Genomic DNA, 20,021 nt, shown 5'->3' on the forward strand with positions numbered 1-20,021 from the left:
ATAGTACCCACTAGCTCCTCTGGTGAGGTATAGCTCTGATCAGTATTACTGTTGCACCAAACACCATCTGTATTTGTTGTCACATCAGCTTCTGATATACCAGTATTATAGGTGATTCTGCAGATCACCTAATAATCAGAATTCTGTTCTTGCTGACACAAATCGTTACAAGTTGTTACCTGTCAAGATGTCTGACTTAACCTCTTGACGACCAGCTAACGCCGATTGGCGTAAACTGGTCGTCTGCGGGTTACCATGGAAACGGCCGCTCGATCGAGCGGCCTTTCCATGTCAGTTCACGGAGGGTGTCTCCGTGAACAGCCGGAGAGCCGCCGATCACGGCTCGCCGGCAAAATGTAAACACGCGGGGAAGAAATCCCCGCTGTTTACATCATACGGCGCTGCTGCGCAGCAGCGCCGTAGGGCAGATCGGCGATCCCCGGCCTCTGATTGGCCGGGGATCGCCGGCATCTGATAGGCGGAAGCCTATCCTTCAATGCGCAGGACGGAACTCCGTCCTGCGCATTACGGAGAGAGGGAGGGAGGGAGGTAAGGAGGCAGAGGGCGGAAATGGCTGCGGAGGGGGGCTTTGAGGAGCCCCCCCCTGCAAAAAGCAGATGGCCGGCGGCGATCAGACCCCCCCCCCCCCCCGGCAGGACATCCCCCTAGTGGGGGAAAAAGGGGGGAAGTCTGATCGCCCTTCCATAATACTGATCTGTGCTGCGGGCTGGAGAGCCCACGCAGCACAGATCAGGCAAATCACCCCTGGTCGGCAAGTGGTTAACCAGGTGCTCAGTTCGACACAATACAAGATACGGTTTCAATGAAGAGTGGAAATAAATGATGATCATAGACAGTGTCTACGAGTGGATACTCTACGGAGACAGAGACTATTGTCAACAAGGAAATGCCTGCATTTGCTCAGACTCCTAACATCCACCATACCTCTGCTGAAATGGAGTCGGTGGCTAATGACATCAGTCCAGTTCGGATTCCATTCACAATGGAAAAAGTCAAATTATCAACAGACAATTGTAATGAAGGAACAGATTAAACTGTCCCTGGAGTGGCGGCTGAACAGAGACAATTTGACAAACTCTTTTTCATTACGCCTTCAATGTTGGATCCTGTTAACAACGGATGCCTCTCTATCTGGTTGGGGTGCATTATGCGAAGACCATGCAGTACAGGGGACTTAGTCTCAAGAGGTGACAACGGTTTCAAACATACTAGAACTACAAGCAGTTTTTCAAGCCTTCAAATCCAAGATTTTTCAGCAGGCTGTATGTGTACAATCGGACAACAAAACTGGCATTGCATAGCTTCAGAAGCAGGGGGGAACTACAGGTCTAACCCTATTAAATATTCTCTCACCAATAATTTCATGGGTGAAGAAGAATTTGAGAGCCTTAAAAGGACCCTGAGCAGTGGCCTAAATTGAAAATTTGGACGTACCTGGGGCTTCCACCAGCCCCCCGTAGCCCGATTGGTCCTCCGGCATCCTCTTGCTGCCTTCCGTGGTTCCGCTGGTGGCTAGAGATGGCCCAAACGATTCTCCGGCAAACTTGTTTGTGCGAACAATGGTGGTTCGCGTTCACGGCGAACCGCGCACTTTACGCGAGTTCGACCCGCTCACTATACTACATCATTGGGCTAAACTTTGACCCTCTACATCACAGTCAGCAGACACATGGCAACCAATTAGGCTGCACTCCCTCCTGGAGCCCCTCCGCCCCTTATAAAAGGCAGCAGCGTTGCCCATTTTCTCACTCTGTCTGCTGCTGTAATTACTGAGAGAAGGGAGAGACATTGGAGAGATAGGGAAAGCGACAGGAGGTCTGTTAGCTTGCTCCTTGCTGATATTTATTGCTGAAAAGCACCCCAAAACAGCTAGTGTTCTTGTAATGTGTTTTTTTTTTTGGGTGGCCCAATGACACTGCATATACAGCCCTGTCTGTCGCAGCTGGCCCTTGCTAATTGCTATACTATGCCAGGCCCAGCACATTCAGTGCATATCTGTTAACTGCACCTGTGTGTGTGACAGCTGCACATTGTATTGTAATACCAGTCACTGTATACCTTTCACTGCACCTGTGTGACAGCACACTGTTTTATATACCAGTCCGTGCATATCTGTGTGTGTGACAGCTGCACATTGTATTGTAATACCAGTCACTGTATACCTTTCACTGCACTTGTGTGACAGCTGCACATTGTATTGTAATACCAATCACTGTATACCTTTCACTGCACTTGTGTGACAGCACGCAGTTTTATATACCAGTCACTGCATACCTGTTCACTGCACCTGTGTGTGTGACAGCTGCACATTGTATTGTAATACCAGTCACTGCATACCTTTCACTGCACCTGTGTGACCGCACACATTTTTTTTATATACCAGTCCGTGCATACCTGTTAACTGCACCTGTGTGACAGCTGCACATTGTATTGTAATACCAGTCACTGCATACCCTTCACTGCATCTGTGACTGCACATTGTATTATACCAGCAGTCAGTGTATACCTTTCACTGCACCTGAGTGACTGCACATTGTTCTAGCAGCAGTCACTGCATACCTTTTCACTGCACCTGTGTGACTGCACATTGTTCTACCATCAGTCACTGCATACCTTTCACTGCACCTGTGTGACTGCACATTGTTCTACCATCAGTCACTGCATACCTTTCACTGCATCTGTGTGACCACACATTGTATTATATACCAGCACTCAGTGTATACCTTTTCACTGCACCTGTGTGACTGCACATTGTATTAGTCAAGTCAGTGCAAGTCAGTGCATATAGCAGCGGCCACTATAATACTTTTTCTGGTGCGTATACATGCCTGCCTAATTTTTCTGGCTGCACTGCGGCTGCAACAACAAAAAAAGGCATATACATGTGTCAATTCCGCTTCATGATCGTTACCTTGCCGCGGTGAAGGGGCTTGCGTATCACAATGAAGCAATGACTGGCTATATGAGTGTGTTGGGGGGCACACCTGACCTAAGAAAATAAGGTCGTTGCTTCATTGTGGACAGACCAAATTCGATCAGCTGGACACTCAGTCACTGTTGTACTGTAATTGAGCTACCTCAGCCAAACCATATGGGCTTGAAAACCGCCATCGCCTGCACTCTCGCCATGGTGCGCACCAGTCCAGCACAGCCATCACTATCAAACAACTGTTTGCGGTGCGTTACACAGTGAGTTTGGTCTGTGAATCAGTGCACTAATTACACTCTCTGATCCATGTATACACACGCAAGATGTTTTCAAGCACTTTAGGCCTCCAATTTAGGAATGCAATGTGATTTCTGCCCTTTAGGGATTATAACCCTGCTCTGCGTCAAGTCTGTAACCTGGAACTTTTGGTGTGTATCCCACTCCGCCACGCCCCCCTCCAGGTGTTAGACCCCTTGAAAAATCTTTTCCATCACTTTTGTGACCAGAATTAGTGTTTGTAGTTTTAAAAGTTCACCTGCCCATTGAAGTCTATTGCGGTTCACAAAGTTCGCAGGTTCGCAAACTTTTGCGGACGTTCGTGTTCGAGGCTCGCGAACCTAAAATCGAAGGTTCGAGCCATCTCTACTGGTGGCTTCAGGTAATAAGGCGACTTCAACTGAAGTCGTGAGTCCACTCTGTGAGCGTCCTGAGCATGCAAGGTTCAGTCTTCAGACACAGGATGCTTATGCCAACCGATGTAATGACACGCTGGGGGCGCAAACACGCAAATTAAGGCAAAGTTGGATTAACAGAGCCACCAGTGGGACCACAGAAGTGATGCCGGGGGACTTCACGGGCTACGAGCGGCTGGAGGTAAGTCCAGATTTTCAATTTAGGCCACTGCTCAGAAACCAGGAACTCAGAATGTACATGTTATAACAGAAAACGGTGGACAACCTGCAATAGTCATTGAAATGGGGTTATCCAATGATAGACTTGCTTGCATTGGAGAAGAACAAGAAAGTCAACACCTTTTATTTGATATTCCCTTGCAGGAATTTGGCAAGCTTAGATGCTCTAGTCTAACCATGGCCCAAACTAGCTTATGCTTTCCCTCCGATCCTTTTGATTACACAAACACCAAGAGCCCCAATAGTGTAATATGTACTGGTAAATGGTTACTAGATAGAGTAAATATTAATACTCACAAACCAGGGTTACCATTAGGCAACCACTTTAAAGGCAGGTGGGGAGATTTTCCTGACCCCACTCAGGAATAAGAAGTCGCTCTCTGTAGATGAGAAAAAAGGGGGTTCAACCCTCCACCCAGGGTCGACTCAATATTATGCAGGAGAACAGAGGCGCCAAAAGAATAAAAGAAAGCTAAATGAGCTTAAAAGCCAAATTCTTAGTAAATAGAGGAGGTAGTGGTGGACTTACCTCCTCCAAGTAGACACACAACGACTGTAGTAAAGACAGTCAATATATTTTATTTATGAACTCCAAATATGCAACGCGTTTCGCAGGTTTGATCCCGCTTCATCAGGCAATAACAACAGAGCAATAGCTGTAAACAGAGATAATTGGCTCATAACCCATGTGTAGTCATACAGTCATTAAATTGTATAAAAATAAAATATATATACAAACTTATAACTATAAATAAATATCAAACATTAGAGGTGAAATAGGTATTAAAAAGTGGGGGTGATTGGGATAAAGACAGTGGAAAAGGTAATTGTGAGCAGTGATGAGCAAAACTGTTAATAAGTATATTATATTATATTTTTAATTTCAAATTGCAATTTGCCTACATGTGTTGTGGTTGATATAATTGTACCATGTTAAAGTTATTTCAATTACCTCATCTCTTACAGAGTGGCATCAATGAAGAAGCTCCTTTTGCCCGTTATCCTCCAAAATAATACACCAAGGGAATATTGCCATTATTTGCTACAGATTTATTTGTGTAAAGTATCTAGAAAACTTCATGATTTTTGTGTTTTTTTTGGTCATGAAGATTATTTGTTGATTTTGAGTTTACATTATATTTGCACAGTCTAAACCAATAAAAGAAACTAAAGAACAAATTGTGTGTGTGTTTTCTTTTTTTAGTTTTTTATGTGCAACCTTCACAAAAGCTTCCAATTTACTTCAAAATCAAATTCAAGTTAGTAATTTCACAGAGCACACAGTTAGGTCATGGTGAACAAGAGTCTCCTCTTTCTTCCGGGACCCATGCTGTACGTGTTGACATCCCTTGGCTCCCAATCACATAATGTGACAATGTGAAGGGGCAGGTTTACAGGCTAAAGTAGCTCAGGCTAAAGAGATGGCCACCTGCTAAGTGCAGTGGGATTTGATTTCTTAAAGCGGACCCAAACCAAACATTTTTTTAATTCAAAATATTTAGTTGCACCACTCTGACACATACAAAGTAGAGGTGTAGCGAACGGTTCGCCGGCGAACGGTTCCAGGCAAACATTGGTGGTTCGCGTTCGCCTGCACCAGGCGAACTTTTACGGAAGTTCGATTCGCCCCATAATGCACTATGAGGGTCAACTTTGACCCTCTGCATCACAGTCAGCAGGCACATTGTAGCCATTCAGGCTACAGTAAGCCCTGGAGCCCCACCCCCCCCCCCCCCTTATTTAAGGCAGGCTCCGGTGGCCATTACACTCACTCGTGTGCCTGCTAGTGAGAGGAAAGGGACAGCTGCTGCAGACTTGTTCTTCTAGGGACAGAGTAGTTAGGTCCTTGGCTGCTTAGTTTGCTCTTTGGCTGATTGTTATTGCTTTATAGCACCCTAGCTTTTGTCAGAGCTCATCCTGTACTTTTTTTTTTTTTTTTACTGTATGTCAAACTGACACTTTTGTTGCATGCACAGCCTTGGTAATTGATAGTGTGTGTGTGTGTGCCACTGCCAGCAGCCCAGCACATTCAGTGACTGACTGCCTGTGTGTGTGACAGGGAGCTGCACATTGTACTACCCAGTACTGCATATACCCCCAGTACCTGTTGTGTTTACTTAACCCACCTCATCACTGCACATTACTACCTGTAGTGTTGAGTGAACCCAGCTCACTGCATACACCTAATACCTGTTGTGTTTACTTAACCCACCTCATCACTGCACATAACTACCTGTAGTGTTGAGTGAACCCAGCTCACTGCATATACCTACAAACTGTAGTGTTGAGTGAACCCAGCTCACTGCATCCTACTACTACCTGTTGTGTTTACTTAACCCACCTCATCACTGCACATAACTACCTGTAGTGTTGAGTGAACCCAGCTCACTGCATACACCTAATACCTGTTGTGTTTACTTAACCCACCTCATCACTGCACATAACTACCTGTAGTGTTGAGTGAACCCAGCTCACTGCATACACCTAATACCTGTTGTGTTTACTTAACCCACCTCATCACTGCACATAACTACCTGTAGTGTTGAGTGAACCCAGCTCACTGCATCCTACTACTACCTGTTGTGTTTACTTAACCCACCTCATCACTGCACATAACTACCTGTAGTGTTGAGTGAACCCAGCTCACTGCATACACCTAATACCTGTTGTGTTTACTTAACCCACCTCATCACTGCACATAACTACCTGTAGTGTTGAGTGAACCCAGCTCACTGCATCCTACTACTACCTGCTGTGTTTACTTAACCCACCTCATCACTGCACATAACTACCTGTAGTGTTGCGTGAACCCAGCTCACTGCATATACCTACTACTACCTGTTGTGTTGAGTGAACCCAGCTCACTGCATCCTACTACTACCTGTGGTGTTTACTTAACCCACCTCATCACTGCACATAACTACCTGTAGTGTTGAGTGAACCCAGCTCACTGCATCCTACTACTACCTGTTGTGTTTACTTAACCCACCTCATCACTGCACATAACTACCTGTAGTGTTGAGTGAACCCAGCTCACTGCATACACCTAATACCTGTTGTGTTTACTTAACCCACCTCATCACTGCACATAACTACCTGTAGTGTTGCGTGAACCCAGCTCACTGCATATACCTACTACTACCTGTTGTGTTGAGTGAAACCAGCTCACTGCATCCTACTACTACCTGTTGTGTTTACTTAACCCACCTCATCACTGCACATAACTACCTGTAGTGTTGAGTGAACCCAGCTCACTGCATATACCTACTACTACCTGTTGTGTTGAGTGAACCCAGCTCACTGCATCCTACTACTACCTGTTGTGTTTACTTAACCCACCTCATCACTGCACATAACTACCTGTAGTGTTGAGTGAACCCAGCTCACTGCATATACCTACTACTACCTGTTGTGTTGAGTGAACCCAGCTCACTGCATCCTACTACTACCTGTTGTGTTTACTTAACCCACCTCATCACTGCACATAACTACCTGTAGTGTTGAGTGAATCCAGCTCACTGCATATACCTACTACCTGTTGTGTTGAGTGAACCCAGCTCACTGCATATACCTACTACCTGTTGTGTTGAGTGAACCCAGCTCACTGCATCTTACTACTACCTGTTGTGTTTACTTAACCCACCTCATCACTGCACATAACTACCTGTATTGTTGAGTGAACCCAGCTCACTGCATATACCTACTACCTGTTGTGTTGAGTGAACCCACCTCACCGCATCCTAGTACCTTTACTGTTCAGTGAACCCAGCTCACTGCATCCTACTACCTGTTGTGTTGAGTGAACCCACCTCACTGCATCCTAGTACCTTTACTGTTCAGTGAACCCAGCTCACTGCATATACCTAGCATCCCCCCGAGATGGACAAAATGGACAAACCAGGTAGAGGAAGAGGTAGAGGCAGACCCAGAGGAAGGCCACCAGGCACCGGCATTTCTGTGTGAGGTGGTGTTGCTGTGATTTCGTGCGGACCTGCCCCAAAATACAGTGCTCAGAAGAAGGCACGTGCCATCACTTCCCAAAATCGTGAGGAGGTGATTGAGTATTTAACACAGAACACCTCATCTCCCGCAGCCACCAGCGCTACAACAAGCACCACATCCGCTGCATTTGACACTTCGCAGGAGTTATTTGGTGGTGGTGGTGAAATCACCGATTCACAGCTACTACTGCAACAACAAGAAGAAGGCGCAGGTACACCACCTCCTACGTCTGAGTTAGGTGGCGATAGTATGGACGTAACGTGTGTGGAGGGGGCTGATGAAACACCTGAAGTTGGTGCAGTTGAGGAGGTGTCTGAGGAAAGTGCAGCTGGCCAGGAGGATTATGATGACGATTAAACGGATACCACATATGTTCCCGGTAGAGGAGATGACCAGGGGGACAGTTCAGAGGATGAGTCAGAGAGGACTAGGAGGAGACGACTCCATGATAGAAGCAGAGGGAGCTCGTCCTCAGAAACAGCTGGGGGCAGTGTCCGGCGCCATGTATCGCCAGCTATGGCCAGACAGCCAACATGCCCTTCAACGTCAGCTGCTGAGGCCACCGTAGCGCCATCACCCCAGGGGGGCTCAGCGGTTTGGAAATTTTTTAACGTGTGTGTCTCAGATCGGAGCAAAGCCATCTGTTGTCTCTGCCAGTAAAAATTGAGCCGTGAAAAGGCCAACTCTCAGGTAGGGACAAGTGCCTTACGAAGGCACCTGGAGAAAAGGCACAAACAGCTATGGCAAGAACACCTGAGGAAAAGCAGCACCCCTCAAAAGACAAGCCACCCTCCTTCTTCTCTTCCTCCTTCAGGTGCATCGTCTTCATCCACTTTCTCCCTTGCACCTTCACAGCCACCCTCCTCCACACCGCCTCTTCCCTTCAGCGGTTCCTTCTCCTCTGCCCACAGCAGTACCCAGCTGTCCGTGAAGGAAGTATTTGAGCGGAAGAAGCAAATGTCTGCCAGTCACCCTCTTGCCCGGCGCCTGACAGCTGGCGTGGCGGAACTATTAGCTCGCCAGCTATTACCATACAAGCTGATGGATTTGGAGGCTTTCCGTAAGTTTGTGGCCATTGGTACACCGCAGTGGAAGATACCAGGCCGCAATTATTTTTCACAAAAGGCCATACCCAAACTCTTCCGTGCAGTTGAGAGGCAAGTGGTGTCATCTCTGGCACACAGCGTTGGGTCAAGGGTCCACCTGACCACGGATGCCTGGTCTGCCAAGCACGGGCAGGGCAACTACATTACATACACAGCCCATTGGGTCAACCTGGTGACCGATGGCAGCAAGCAGGGAGTACGTGGCTGCACAGAGGACCGACTTGTCACACCTCCACGGCTTGCAGGCAGGCCTCCAGCCACCTCCTCTCCACCTGCTATCACCACTCCGCTGTCATCATCCTCCTCCTCCTCCTCCTTGGCTGGTGCCGCCATCTCCTCTCCAGCTACACAGCCCCAGCACCCCAGGGCCTATGCTGCATGCCAGGTGCGACGGTGTCATGCAGTGTTAGACATGTCTTGCCTGAAAGCGGAGAGTCACACTGGAGCAGCTCTCCTGGCTGCTCTTAACAAACAGGTGGAGCAATGGCTGACCCCGCACAAGCTTGAGTTTGGCAACGTGGTGTGTGACAACGGCAGCAATCTCATTGCTGCGTTGAATTTGGGAAAGCTGACACACATACCCTGCATGGCACATGTGCTTAATCTGGTCGTGCAAAGATTTGTGTCCAAGTACCCAGGCTTAGAGGACGTCCTGAAGCAGGCCAGGAAGTTGTGTGGGCATTTCAGGCGCTCTTACAAGGCCATGGCACGCTTTGCGGAGATTCAGCGTAGAAACAACTTGCCGGTGAGACGCCTGATTTGTGATAGCCCGACTCGATGGAATTCCACCCTGCTGATGTTCTCTTGCCTGCTAGACCAGGAGAAAGCCGTCACCAAGTACCTGTATCATTACAGTACAAGGACACAATCTGGGAGGATGGGGATGTTGTGGCCCAACAACTGGACACTGATGCGAAATGCATGCAGGGTCATGGAGCCCTTTGAGGAGGTGACCAAACTGGTGAGTCGCGATGAGGGCACCATCAGCGACTTGATCCCCTATGCCTACTTCCTGGAGCGTGCCGTGCGTAGAGTGGTGGATACAGCTGTGGAGGAGCGTGAACAAGAAGAGTTAGGGCAGCAGGAGTCATGGGAGCCATTGACACACGAACCCGATGTTTTCACAACACCGGCGGAAGCACAGAGGGGGGAGGAGGAGGAAGAAGAGGAGTCGTGTGGGGAAGGAGAGGAGTCAGACTCTGATGATGGTGATGATGAGGAAGGTGTTTCTGTGGAGGAGGAAGAGGCGGCGGAAGGAGAACAACCGCGGCAGCCATCACAGGGGGCTTCTGCTGCTCCACGTTCCCCTGGTATTGTTCGTGGCTGGGGGGAGGAAGAGGAGTTGCGTCCCGTCACTGAGGAAGAGCAAGAGGAGATGGAGAGTACGTCTGCATCCAGCTTTGTGCAGATGTCCTCTTTCATTTTGCCCAGCCTGTTGAGGGATCCCCGTATCAAAAAACTCAAGACGAATGACCTGTACTGGGTGGCCACGCTACTACACCCTCGGTACAGGCACAAAGTGGCCGACCTGTTACCAACTCAACAAAAGGCGGAAAGGATGCAGCACTTTCAGAACAAGCTGTCGATGATGCCTTACAATGCATTTAAGGGTGATGTGGCTGCACAACGCAATCAAGGTACCACTGGCAGTAACCCTCCTCCTCCCAAGTCCATGCAGGCAAGAACAGGATGCTCCAGCGATCTCAGGGTGATGTCGGACATGCGGACATTCTTTAGTCCAACTCCTCGCCATAGTCCTTCCGGATCCACCCTCCACCAACGCCTGGACCGGCAGGTAGCCGACTACCTGGCCTTGAGTGTGGATGTAGACTCTGCGAAAAGCGACGATGAACCCTTGGACTACTGGTTGCGCAGGCTTGACCTGTGGCCAGAGCTGTCCCAATTTGCCATACAACTTCTCTCTTGCCCTGCCGCAAGCGTCCTGTCAGAAAGGACCTTCAGTGCAGCTGGAGGCATAGTTACTGAGAAGAGAAGTCGCCTAAGTCACGACAGTGTTCAGTACCTGACCCTTATCAAAATGAATGAGGAATGGATCACGGAGGGCTACTGCACGACCGAAGACTAAGTCAGTCCCCACACACAGCATCTCTGCTTGCAGGCCGCTTGACTGCCTTCTCCGCCACCACCAACAGGGTCCAGGACTCTAAGCGGATTCCTGAATTTTTAAGGCCGCTACACTCATTTTTCTGGTGCGTGTACATGTGCCCATCCCCCTTCGTGATCATTACCTTGCCGCGGTGAAGGGGCTTGCGCATCACAATGAAGCAATGACCGCCGGCTATTTGAGTGTCTCGGGTGGGGGTGGCACACAAAAGATAATAAGGTCGTTGCTTCATTGTGGTCAGACCAAATTTGATCAGCTGGACAGTCACTGTTCTGTCATTCAGCTACATCAGCCGGGCGAGCATATGGGCTGAAAAGCCACCATCACCTGCACTCTCGTCATGGTGCGCACCAGTCCAGCACGGCCGTCACTACACAAACGGCTGTTTGCAGTCACTGCATACCTTTCACTGCATCTGTGACTGCACATTATACCTGGCAGTCAGTGCATAACTTGCACTTGCATGGATACACTTTTAAACAATTTAAAAATACAACCATCTAAACTTGCAAACAATTTAAAAATACAACCATCTAAACTTTCAAACAATTTAAAAATACAACCATCTATCATTTTCAAACAATTTAAAAAAAGGGCAAAAAAACTTGCCCTCCATAAAACATTCTTGGCAAATGCTTTCGACTTGGTTTGTCTTCCGCTGGCTCAAGGGTCCATCTGACCACAGATGCCTGGTCTGCAAAGCACGGTCAGGGCAGCTACAGCATGGGTCTCAGCAGGCTCCCACTTCGGGCCGCAATCCAACCTTCATTCCCCGCGGTGACAATGGCAGACTTGCCCTCCATAACGGATTCCCGTTAAAGGATTTAAAGTTAATTCTTTTCAATTAGGGCCGCAAAAGGTCCTCCTGAGTCCTGTATTGTTATTTTTGGTCACTACCTCGGGGCGGGTGTGCATGCCTGCCTGCCTCCCTCCTTACCTGGATGTGTGGTGGTAGCCGTTGATCAGGCTCCAACTCCGGAACGCAATACAAGAGGGAGCTCGTCCTCAGAAACAGCTGGGGGCAGTGTCCGGCGCCATGTATCGCCCGCTATGGCCAGACAGCCAACATGCCCTTCAACGTCAGCTGCTGATGCCACCGTAGCGTCATCAGCCCAGGGGGGCTCAGCGGTTTGGAAATTTTTTAACGTGTGTGTCTCAGATCGGAGCAAAGCCATCTAGTGTCTCTGCCAGCAAAAATTGAGCCGTGAAAAGGCCAACTGTCACGTAGGGACAAGTGCTTTACGAAGGCACCTGGAGAGAAGGCACAAACAGCTATGGCAAGAACACCTGAGGAAAAGCAGCACCCCTCAAAAGACAAGCCGCGGAGAACAACCGCGGCAGCCGTCACAGGGGGCTTCTGCTGCTCCACGTTCCCATGGTATTGTTCGTGGCTGGGGGGAGGAAGAATGGCTACACTTAAACAATTTAAAAATACAACCATCTAAACTTTCAAACAAATTAAAAATACAACCATCTAAACTTTCAAACAATTTAAAAATACAACCATCTAAACTTTCAAACTATTTAAAAATACAACCATCTATCATTTTCAAACAATGTAAAAAAAGGGCAAAAAAACTTGCCCTCCGTAAAACATTCTTGGCAAATGCTTTCGACTTGGTTTGTCTTCTGCTGGCTCAAGGGTCCATCTGACCACAGATGCCTGGTCTGCAAAGCAAAGTCAGGGCAGCTACAGCATGGGTCTCAGCAGGCTCCCACTTCGGGCCGGAATCCAACCTTCATTCCCCGCGGTGACAATGGCAGACTTGCCCTCCATAACGGATTCCCGTTAAAGGATTTAAAGTTAATTCATTTCAAATACACAGCAGGGCCTCGAAAGTCCGCCTCCTGTATTGTTATTTTTGGTCACTACCTCGGGGCGTGCGTGCATGCCTACCTGCTGCCCTCCTTGGATGTGTAGTGGTAGCCGTTTCTCAGGCTCCACACCGGATTCCATCCCTCATTCCCCGGCCATTACCCGGGGTCACAAATGGCAGACTTGCCCGCCTCCATATGATTCTCGTGAAAGGAATGTGGTGTCATCTTTGCCCGCCATTAACTGGTTCTCGTTCAAGGATTTAAAGTACATTCATTTCAAATACACAACAGGGCATCGAAAGTCCGCCTCCTGTATTGTTATTTTTTGTCACTACCTCGGGGCGGATGTGTAGTGGTAGCCGTTGCTCAGGCTCCACACCGGATTCAAACCCCTCATTCCCGGGCCATTACCCGGGGTCACAATGGCAGACTTGCCCACCTCCACAGGATTCTCATTGTAGCGGTACTGAACAAGTACACAGCAAGTAAAAAATGTAATTCAAAAACAAAACGTAAGCTTTTTAACAATGCCATGGAAAGTTGAGAAGGAAGTCACACATTACCTGACATCACTGAGTGAGGAAGAGCAATCTCGCCATGTTGCGCAGTAGTCCAGCATGGCCGTCACTACACAAACAGCCGTAGCGAAGTCAAGGAAACCGTAACATAAAAAAAAAATCACAGGTTGTGGGAAAAATTGTGCGAAAAGTCACGCTGTGGGTATGTGCCTTTACACACATGCCTGTAGTTATGTATTGGGAGAGTATACAACGGGCAAAAAGATCCCTGTAGGTGCACCACAGACACCTCCACATGAACTAATCAATTCGTCAGGGATATAGTAAAAACACAGGAAACCAAAAAAATTTCAAAATATACTTTTTCTTTTAATAGTGCAGCATTTTGTATACACGGACTTTAATCATGTAGAAAAGTGCATATAATTTGTAAAAAAAAAGGCAACAACATCAAAATGTTTCGGCTCTGTGACCCTTCTTCAGGCCTTTAAACATACAGTGAACATCTATAAAGTATAAGAATACATTACAGTTAAAAATTGTAGAAAAACTACAGTATAATACAATCAAATTGTGATAAGAAGGCATTAAACCGTAAGAGAAAAAGACACCCAAGAAGTGTGTAGTTTGAATAGAGTAGCAGTAGAGTAGTTTTGCGTGGGGCAAACCAGCGTGCCAAGGAAGATATTAGGAAAAGATGACAAATGGTGAAAAAGACATTAGAAGCAAACAAGAAAATTGTACCAAGCACAATTTAAATATACACGTATCTCATCTGGACAATCACTAAGCCAGGATAGACCACCTACAAAAATCAGTACAGGAACCAAATCAAAAATCAATTATGAGGGATAGCTAATGCAAACGGCTTACAGTAGTAGCCAAAATTTGACCATAAAAAAAAAAAAAAAAGTGACCAAAGACAATACAGTCAAAGTCTGAAGGGTACCAGAGATTCAATATAACTACCATTAGCAAACAAAAACAATTGATATATTACCACATAGAGCATCAGAAGAGAAGCCGCACAGGAGCAGGACATCCAGACCAGGTGGTGACTAATCAGCAAATGGGCTGGGTTTAAATACCTTACAGGGAGAGGTACTGGGCATGCTCAAAGCAATCCACACCTGTTCACAATCTTAATGCTGCGATAAACCAATGGCAAGCAGTAAAACCAGGTAGAGGAAATGATGTAAAATATAATGCGACAACCATAAGCCCACTTCCTGCCTCAGAACCATCCTGGAGTGCATAAGCATCACTTCCTCCGCATCAAATGCGAAAGAATAGGCGCACAACATAACCAAACTGGAACGCATAGACATACGCATCACTTCCTCCGCGTCAAAGGTGGAAAAACAGCCGCAATCACTACCTTTTGCGTGTAACACGGAAAAACAGCCGCAAAAGAACCAAACTGGAATGCATAAACATACGCGTCACTTCCTCCGCATGTAACACAGAAAAACAGCTGCAAACAACCAATGATAGTAAAATACATACGCATACATCTGCCTATAAATAAAGACAGTGCAGGAGTCCATATTTCGCGCATTCCACATGGAAAAATGGACCAGTGTTGCCAACTCATCCCTTTAATTACTGACACATATGAATTATAACAACACAGATCCTGAGATAAGCAACACTAAACAAAAATGTTCCCTGACAGGGGAATAAAACTTAACATTTAATGAATCGTTAAAATCCTAGATTACTGTCATTATGGTAGCTACATAGAATGGTTGAAACAGTAGGTTAGGTATATGGAGTAGATGCCTCCCCCTACTACAACCACATAGTACTGATTACAAATTACAGAGACCCCCCCACCATCTATTAAACAACCTGACATGTTTCACTTCCTGATGGAAGCTTTATCAAGGGAAAAGTGCAGTGCATAATGTGCATATAGTGATAGAATAGATTACAAAGTAATTTAAAACATAATCAATTGTAGCATAGCGTATAGGCCTATGACAGCAGCCAGTATGAATTATACAAGTTTTGTGGCTAGGTAGATGCAGTTAAGGTATTGATTATGTCCAAATAGCCCCAGAACCTGTATATCTTAGATGTGTCAGTAATTAAAGGGATTAGTTGGCAACACTGAAATGGACGCATCTAAGAATGAAAAAGCTGGAAAGTGGAGTAAAAAGCCAAACAAGATGCCCAGACCCAATTACCTGTACCCAAAAGGGGGTGTTAAGGGTAGAAAACTTTCCACACCAAATAGATTATAGAAGGCTGAAAATGAATGGAGAAGAGGAGAAACAATCATTGGATCAACAGGGATATGTGAGGGAGCAGGCTGGTGTTGTACTTTGTTCTCTGGTTGAACTCGATGGACCTATGTCTTTTTACAACCTAAATAACTATGTAAGCACTGATTTTACATTAAATTACACAACTGCAGAACTTTACGCTCTTACTAGAACCTGTCTGCCGCACAGGGTTCAACCCCTCACTGTCCCTACTGACAGTCAGTATGCTTTCTCAATCATGCATACATTTGTGGCCTAGTGGCACCAGCAGGGTAAGGTAACAGCAACAGGGAAGCCTGTCCGTCACAAAGAGTTGCTTCTTTAATCTAAAGAAGCTATCCAGGCTCCCAATAAACTGGCTATTTGTAAGTGTGCAGTATACAAGTATGATGATTCCCCTGATATGCATGGCAACTACCAGGCAGATAAAGCGGTTAAACTAGCTGCAACCACAGCACCCCCTACTGACCTGCAGTCTAAAGCACAGCCTAAAAACACTCTACATTCCACTGACTTACTAACCTCCCAAGACTAAGTTCCCAAGCAGGAGGTTGATAAGTGGGTGAAGGGAGGAACTGTACAGACAAGGTCTGGTTTATGAGTGATGGGTACAAAACTTTGTATATTCTGTACTTTGCTCAGATTATTTTTAATTGTGACACATTTTTTTTTACATGTGTCAACAGGAGGGATGGTAGCTAAATTAGACAGAGGTATTTTACACCTAATAAGAACAAACTCAGCAAAACCACCAAGGAAACAGGAAAGGGTTGGGTTTGGAGTTTGCCAGCAGTACTATTTAGGATAACACCAGGTGAAAAGGAACGGTCACCTTATGAGATATTTGCTTGTGAAACAATACAGATTTCCTGAATTTGATACACCGGAACAGCCTCCAGAGAAGTGGGAACTGGCAGATTACCTAAGGCACACCTGTAAGCACTGAGCACGTTACCCAGGCCCAATACCCACAAGAAAAGCAGTACAAGGGTATGAACTAGCCCTTGGAGATTGCATTTGGATCTAGGTAATCAAGAGAAAGCAGTGGGTTTCCCTAAGGCGGGAGGGTCCCTACCAAGTACTTGTCAGTACCCCTACTGCTGTCAGAGTAACTGAAAGATCAACCTGGGTTCACATAAGTCGTTGTAAGAGGGCACATATGAGCCTTCCAAACCTGCATTAATTGAAGGCCCAGAGCCACAGCCTGTCACGGGCACTTATATAAAGCTTCAGTTAGCCAGGGCGGAGCCAGGAACGACTGGTGGAATACTAAGGCCCAGGGTGACAGGAACATTTGCTTGAACCCTGGTCAAGAAAGTGCTTAGCATTGGAGGTAAAAGTCAGTCATTTCCCTCCAACAACAGCAGCCGGATTGAACTTGCTCCGGTAGGTAGGGACAAGCAATGGCAGACAGGGAAATAGGGGAGCCCGAAGGACTGGCACCTGAAAGGCTGAAACCGCCACCTAAGAGAATACCCTTTCTTGAACCAGGTTGGTCTAACACCATGGAAGGATGAGTATTTTGGATAGTAATGACAGCAGCCATGTTTGCATTGGTTTGTTTCTGGTGGATAACAGTGGGGATAAACTACATGAAAATTAAGTCACAATCCAATGTACAAGAACAGACCCTAACTAGACAGGTCAGAACAATCAAACAGAGGTGGTCCAAATATATTAACCGAGGTTATGGGACAGGGGCAATTGACCTAAATGCAACCATCTCACCTGGAATGGATAATGTAGTGTTTAGGTTAAAACCCACTTAAACATTTGTAGATAGGTATGGAACTGATTACAATTTTTATTTGGGTGCAAGAGGCAAACTACCTATACTGGGTTGGAAAGATGTGTGGAAGACTATTGATCCATCTGGGTGGGAGACATCTAGTACAAAGTTAGATCCCAAAGACACAAAGCTATATGACAGAATAAAAATACAAAAAAGTTGGAAAGGAAATTTGGATAATAATACAAAAACCTGAGGTGACAGACACTGGCATATATGTACTCGGGGTCACTGTTCCAGGAACAGATCCCTATGTTATCATTACAATGACAATGACTGCTCAACCTAAACAGACTACAGATCCACCCCCATTGAACAGTAATAACAAGATGGACATGAATAGTAATAAGGTTTCAGTGAGAGGAGAACGGCTACCCCCTAGATTACTTCATTTATTAACCACTTCCCGACCGCCGTATATACAATTGGCGGCCGGGAAGTGGACGCCGCAAGGACCGCCGTATTGGCAATTGGCGGCGGTCCTTGTATGGGCATGGGCGGAGCGATCGCGTCATCCGTAACGCGATCCTCCGCCTACGCCTGGTGCCGCTCACCCGCCGCAACATCCCGCCGGCCATACGGAAGCGCCGGCGGGATGTTAACCTGACGATCGCCGCATACAAAGTGTATAATACACTTTGTAATGTTTACAAAGTGTATTATACAGGCTGCCTCCTGCCCTGGTGGTCCCAATGTCCGAGGGACCACCAGGGCAGGCTGCAGCCACCCTAGTCTGCACCAAGCACACTGATTTTTCCCCCCCCCCCTGCCCCAGATCGCCCACAGCACCCATCAGACCCCCCCCTGCCCACCCCCCAAACCCCTGTTTGCCCCCAATCACCCCCCTAATCACCCATCAATCACTCCCTGTCACTATCTGTCAACGCTATTTTTTTTTATCCCCCCCCTGCCCCCCGCTCCCTCCTGATCACCCCCCCACCCCTCAGATTCTCCCCAGACCCCCCCCCCCCTAGACCCCCCCCATGTACTGTATGTCACTGCCACCCATCAATCAGCCCCTAACCTGCCCTTGCGGGCAATCTGATCACCCCCCCCACACCAATAGATCGCCCGCAGATCCGACATCAGATCACCTCCCAAATCCATTGTTTACATCTATTCTCTCCTCTAAACACCCACTAATTACCCATCAATCACCCATCAATCACCCCCTATCACCACCTGTCACTTTTACCTATCAGATCAGACCCTAATCTGCCCCTTGCGGGCACCCAATCACCCGCCCACACGCTCAGATTGCCCTCTGACCCCCCCCTTATCAATTCACCAGTGCATTAATTACATCTGTTCTTCCCTGTAATAACCCACTGATCACCTGTCAATCACCTGCCAATCACCTATCACCCATCAATCACCCCCTGTCACCCCCTGTCACTGCCACCCATCAATCAGCCCCTAACCTGCCCCTTGCGGGCAATCTGATCACCCACCCACACCATTAGATCGCCCGCAAACCCGCCGTCAGATTACCTCCCAAATGTATTGTTTACATCTGTTATCTTCTCTAAACACCCACTAATTACCCATCAATCACCCATCAATCACCCCCTATCACCAACCGTCACTGTTACCTATCAGATCAGACCCTAATCTGCCCCTTGCGGGCACCCAATCACCCGCCCACACGCTCAGATTGCCCTCAGACCCCCCCTTATAAATTCGCCAGTGCATTAATTACATCTGGCCTTCCCTGTAATAACCCACTGATCACCTGTCAATCACCTGCCAATCACCTATCACCCATCAATCACCCCCTGTCACTGCCACCCAACAATCAGCCCCTAACCTGCCCCTTGCGGGCAAACTGATCACCCACCCACACCAATAGATCGCCCGCAGATCCGACATCAGATCACCACCCAAGCGCAGTGTTTCCATCTATTCTCTCCTCTAAACACCCACTAATTACCCATCAATCACCCATCAATCACCCCCTATCACCACCTGTCACTGTTACCCATCAGATCAGACCCTAATCTGCCCCTTGCGGGCACCCAATCGCCCGCCTACACGCTCAGATTGCCCTCAGACCCCCCCCCTTATCAATTCGCCAGTGCAATATTTACATCTGTTCTCCCCTGTAATAACCCACTGATTACCTGTCAATCACCTATCAATCACCCATCAATCACCCCCTGTCACTGCCACCCATCAATCACCCCCTGTCACTGCCACCCATCAATCACCCCCTGTCACTGCCGCCCATCAATCACCCGCTGTCACTGCCACCCAGTCAATCAGCCCCTAACCTGCCCCTTGCGGGCAATCTGATCACCCACCCACACCAATAGATCGCCCGCAGATCCGACGTCCGATCACCTCCCAAGTGCAGTGTTTACATCTGTTCTCTACCCTAAACACCCACTAATTACCCATCAATCACCCCCTGTCACTGCTACCTATCAGATTAGACCCCTATCTGCCCCTAGGGCACTCAATCACCCGCCCACACCCTCAGAATGCCCTCAGACCCCAGCCCTGATCACCTCGCCAGTGCATTGCTTGCATCTATTC

General features: G+C 47.4%; 1 protein-coding gene across 1 annotated transcript in view; it reads left to right on the forward strand.

Moving 5' to 3' along the window:
* CIST1 (colon, intestine and stomach enriched 1) overlaps positions 1 to 5,031 on the forward strand; it is a 90,762-nt gene extending 85,731 nt beyond the window's left edge. Inside the window, exon 7 of the mRNA XM_068233777.1 lies at positions 4,828 to 5,031. Within this exon, the coding sequence (XP_068089878.1) occupies positions 4,828 to 4,875 (48 nt within the window). The 3' untranslated portion in view covers positions 4,876 to 5,031. The remainder of the gene's footprint in view (positions 1 to 4,827) is intronic.
* The last annotated feature ends 14,990 nt before the right edge of the window (positions 5,032 to 20,021 follow it).

Source organism: Hyperolius riggenbachi, chromosome 1 (genome assembly GCF_040937935.1).
Source record: "Hyperolius riggenbachi isolate aHypRig1 chromosome 1, aHypRig1.pri, whole genome shotgun sequence".
Taxonomy (NCBI): domain Eukaryota; kingdom Metazoa; phylum Chordata; class Amphibia; order Anura; family Hyperoliidae; genus Hyperolius; species Hyperolius riggenbachi.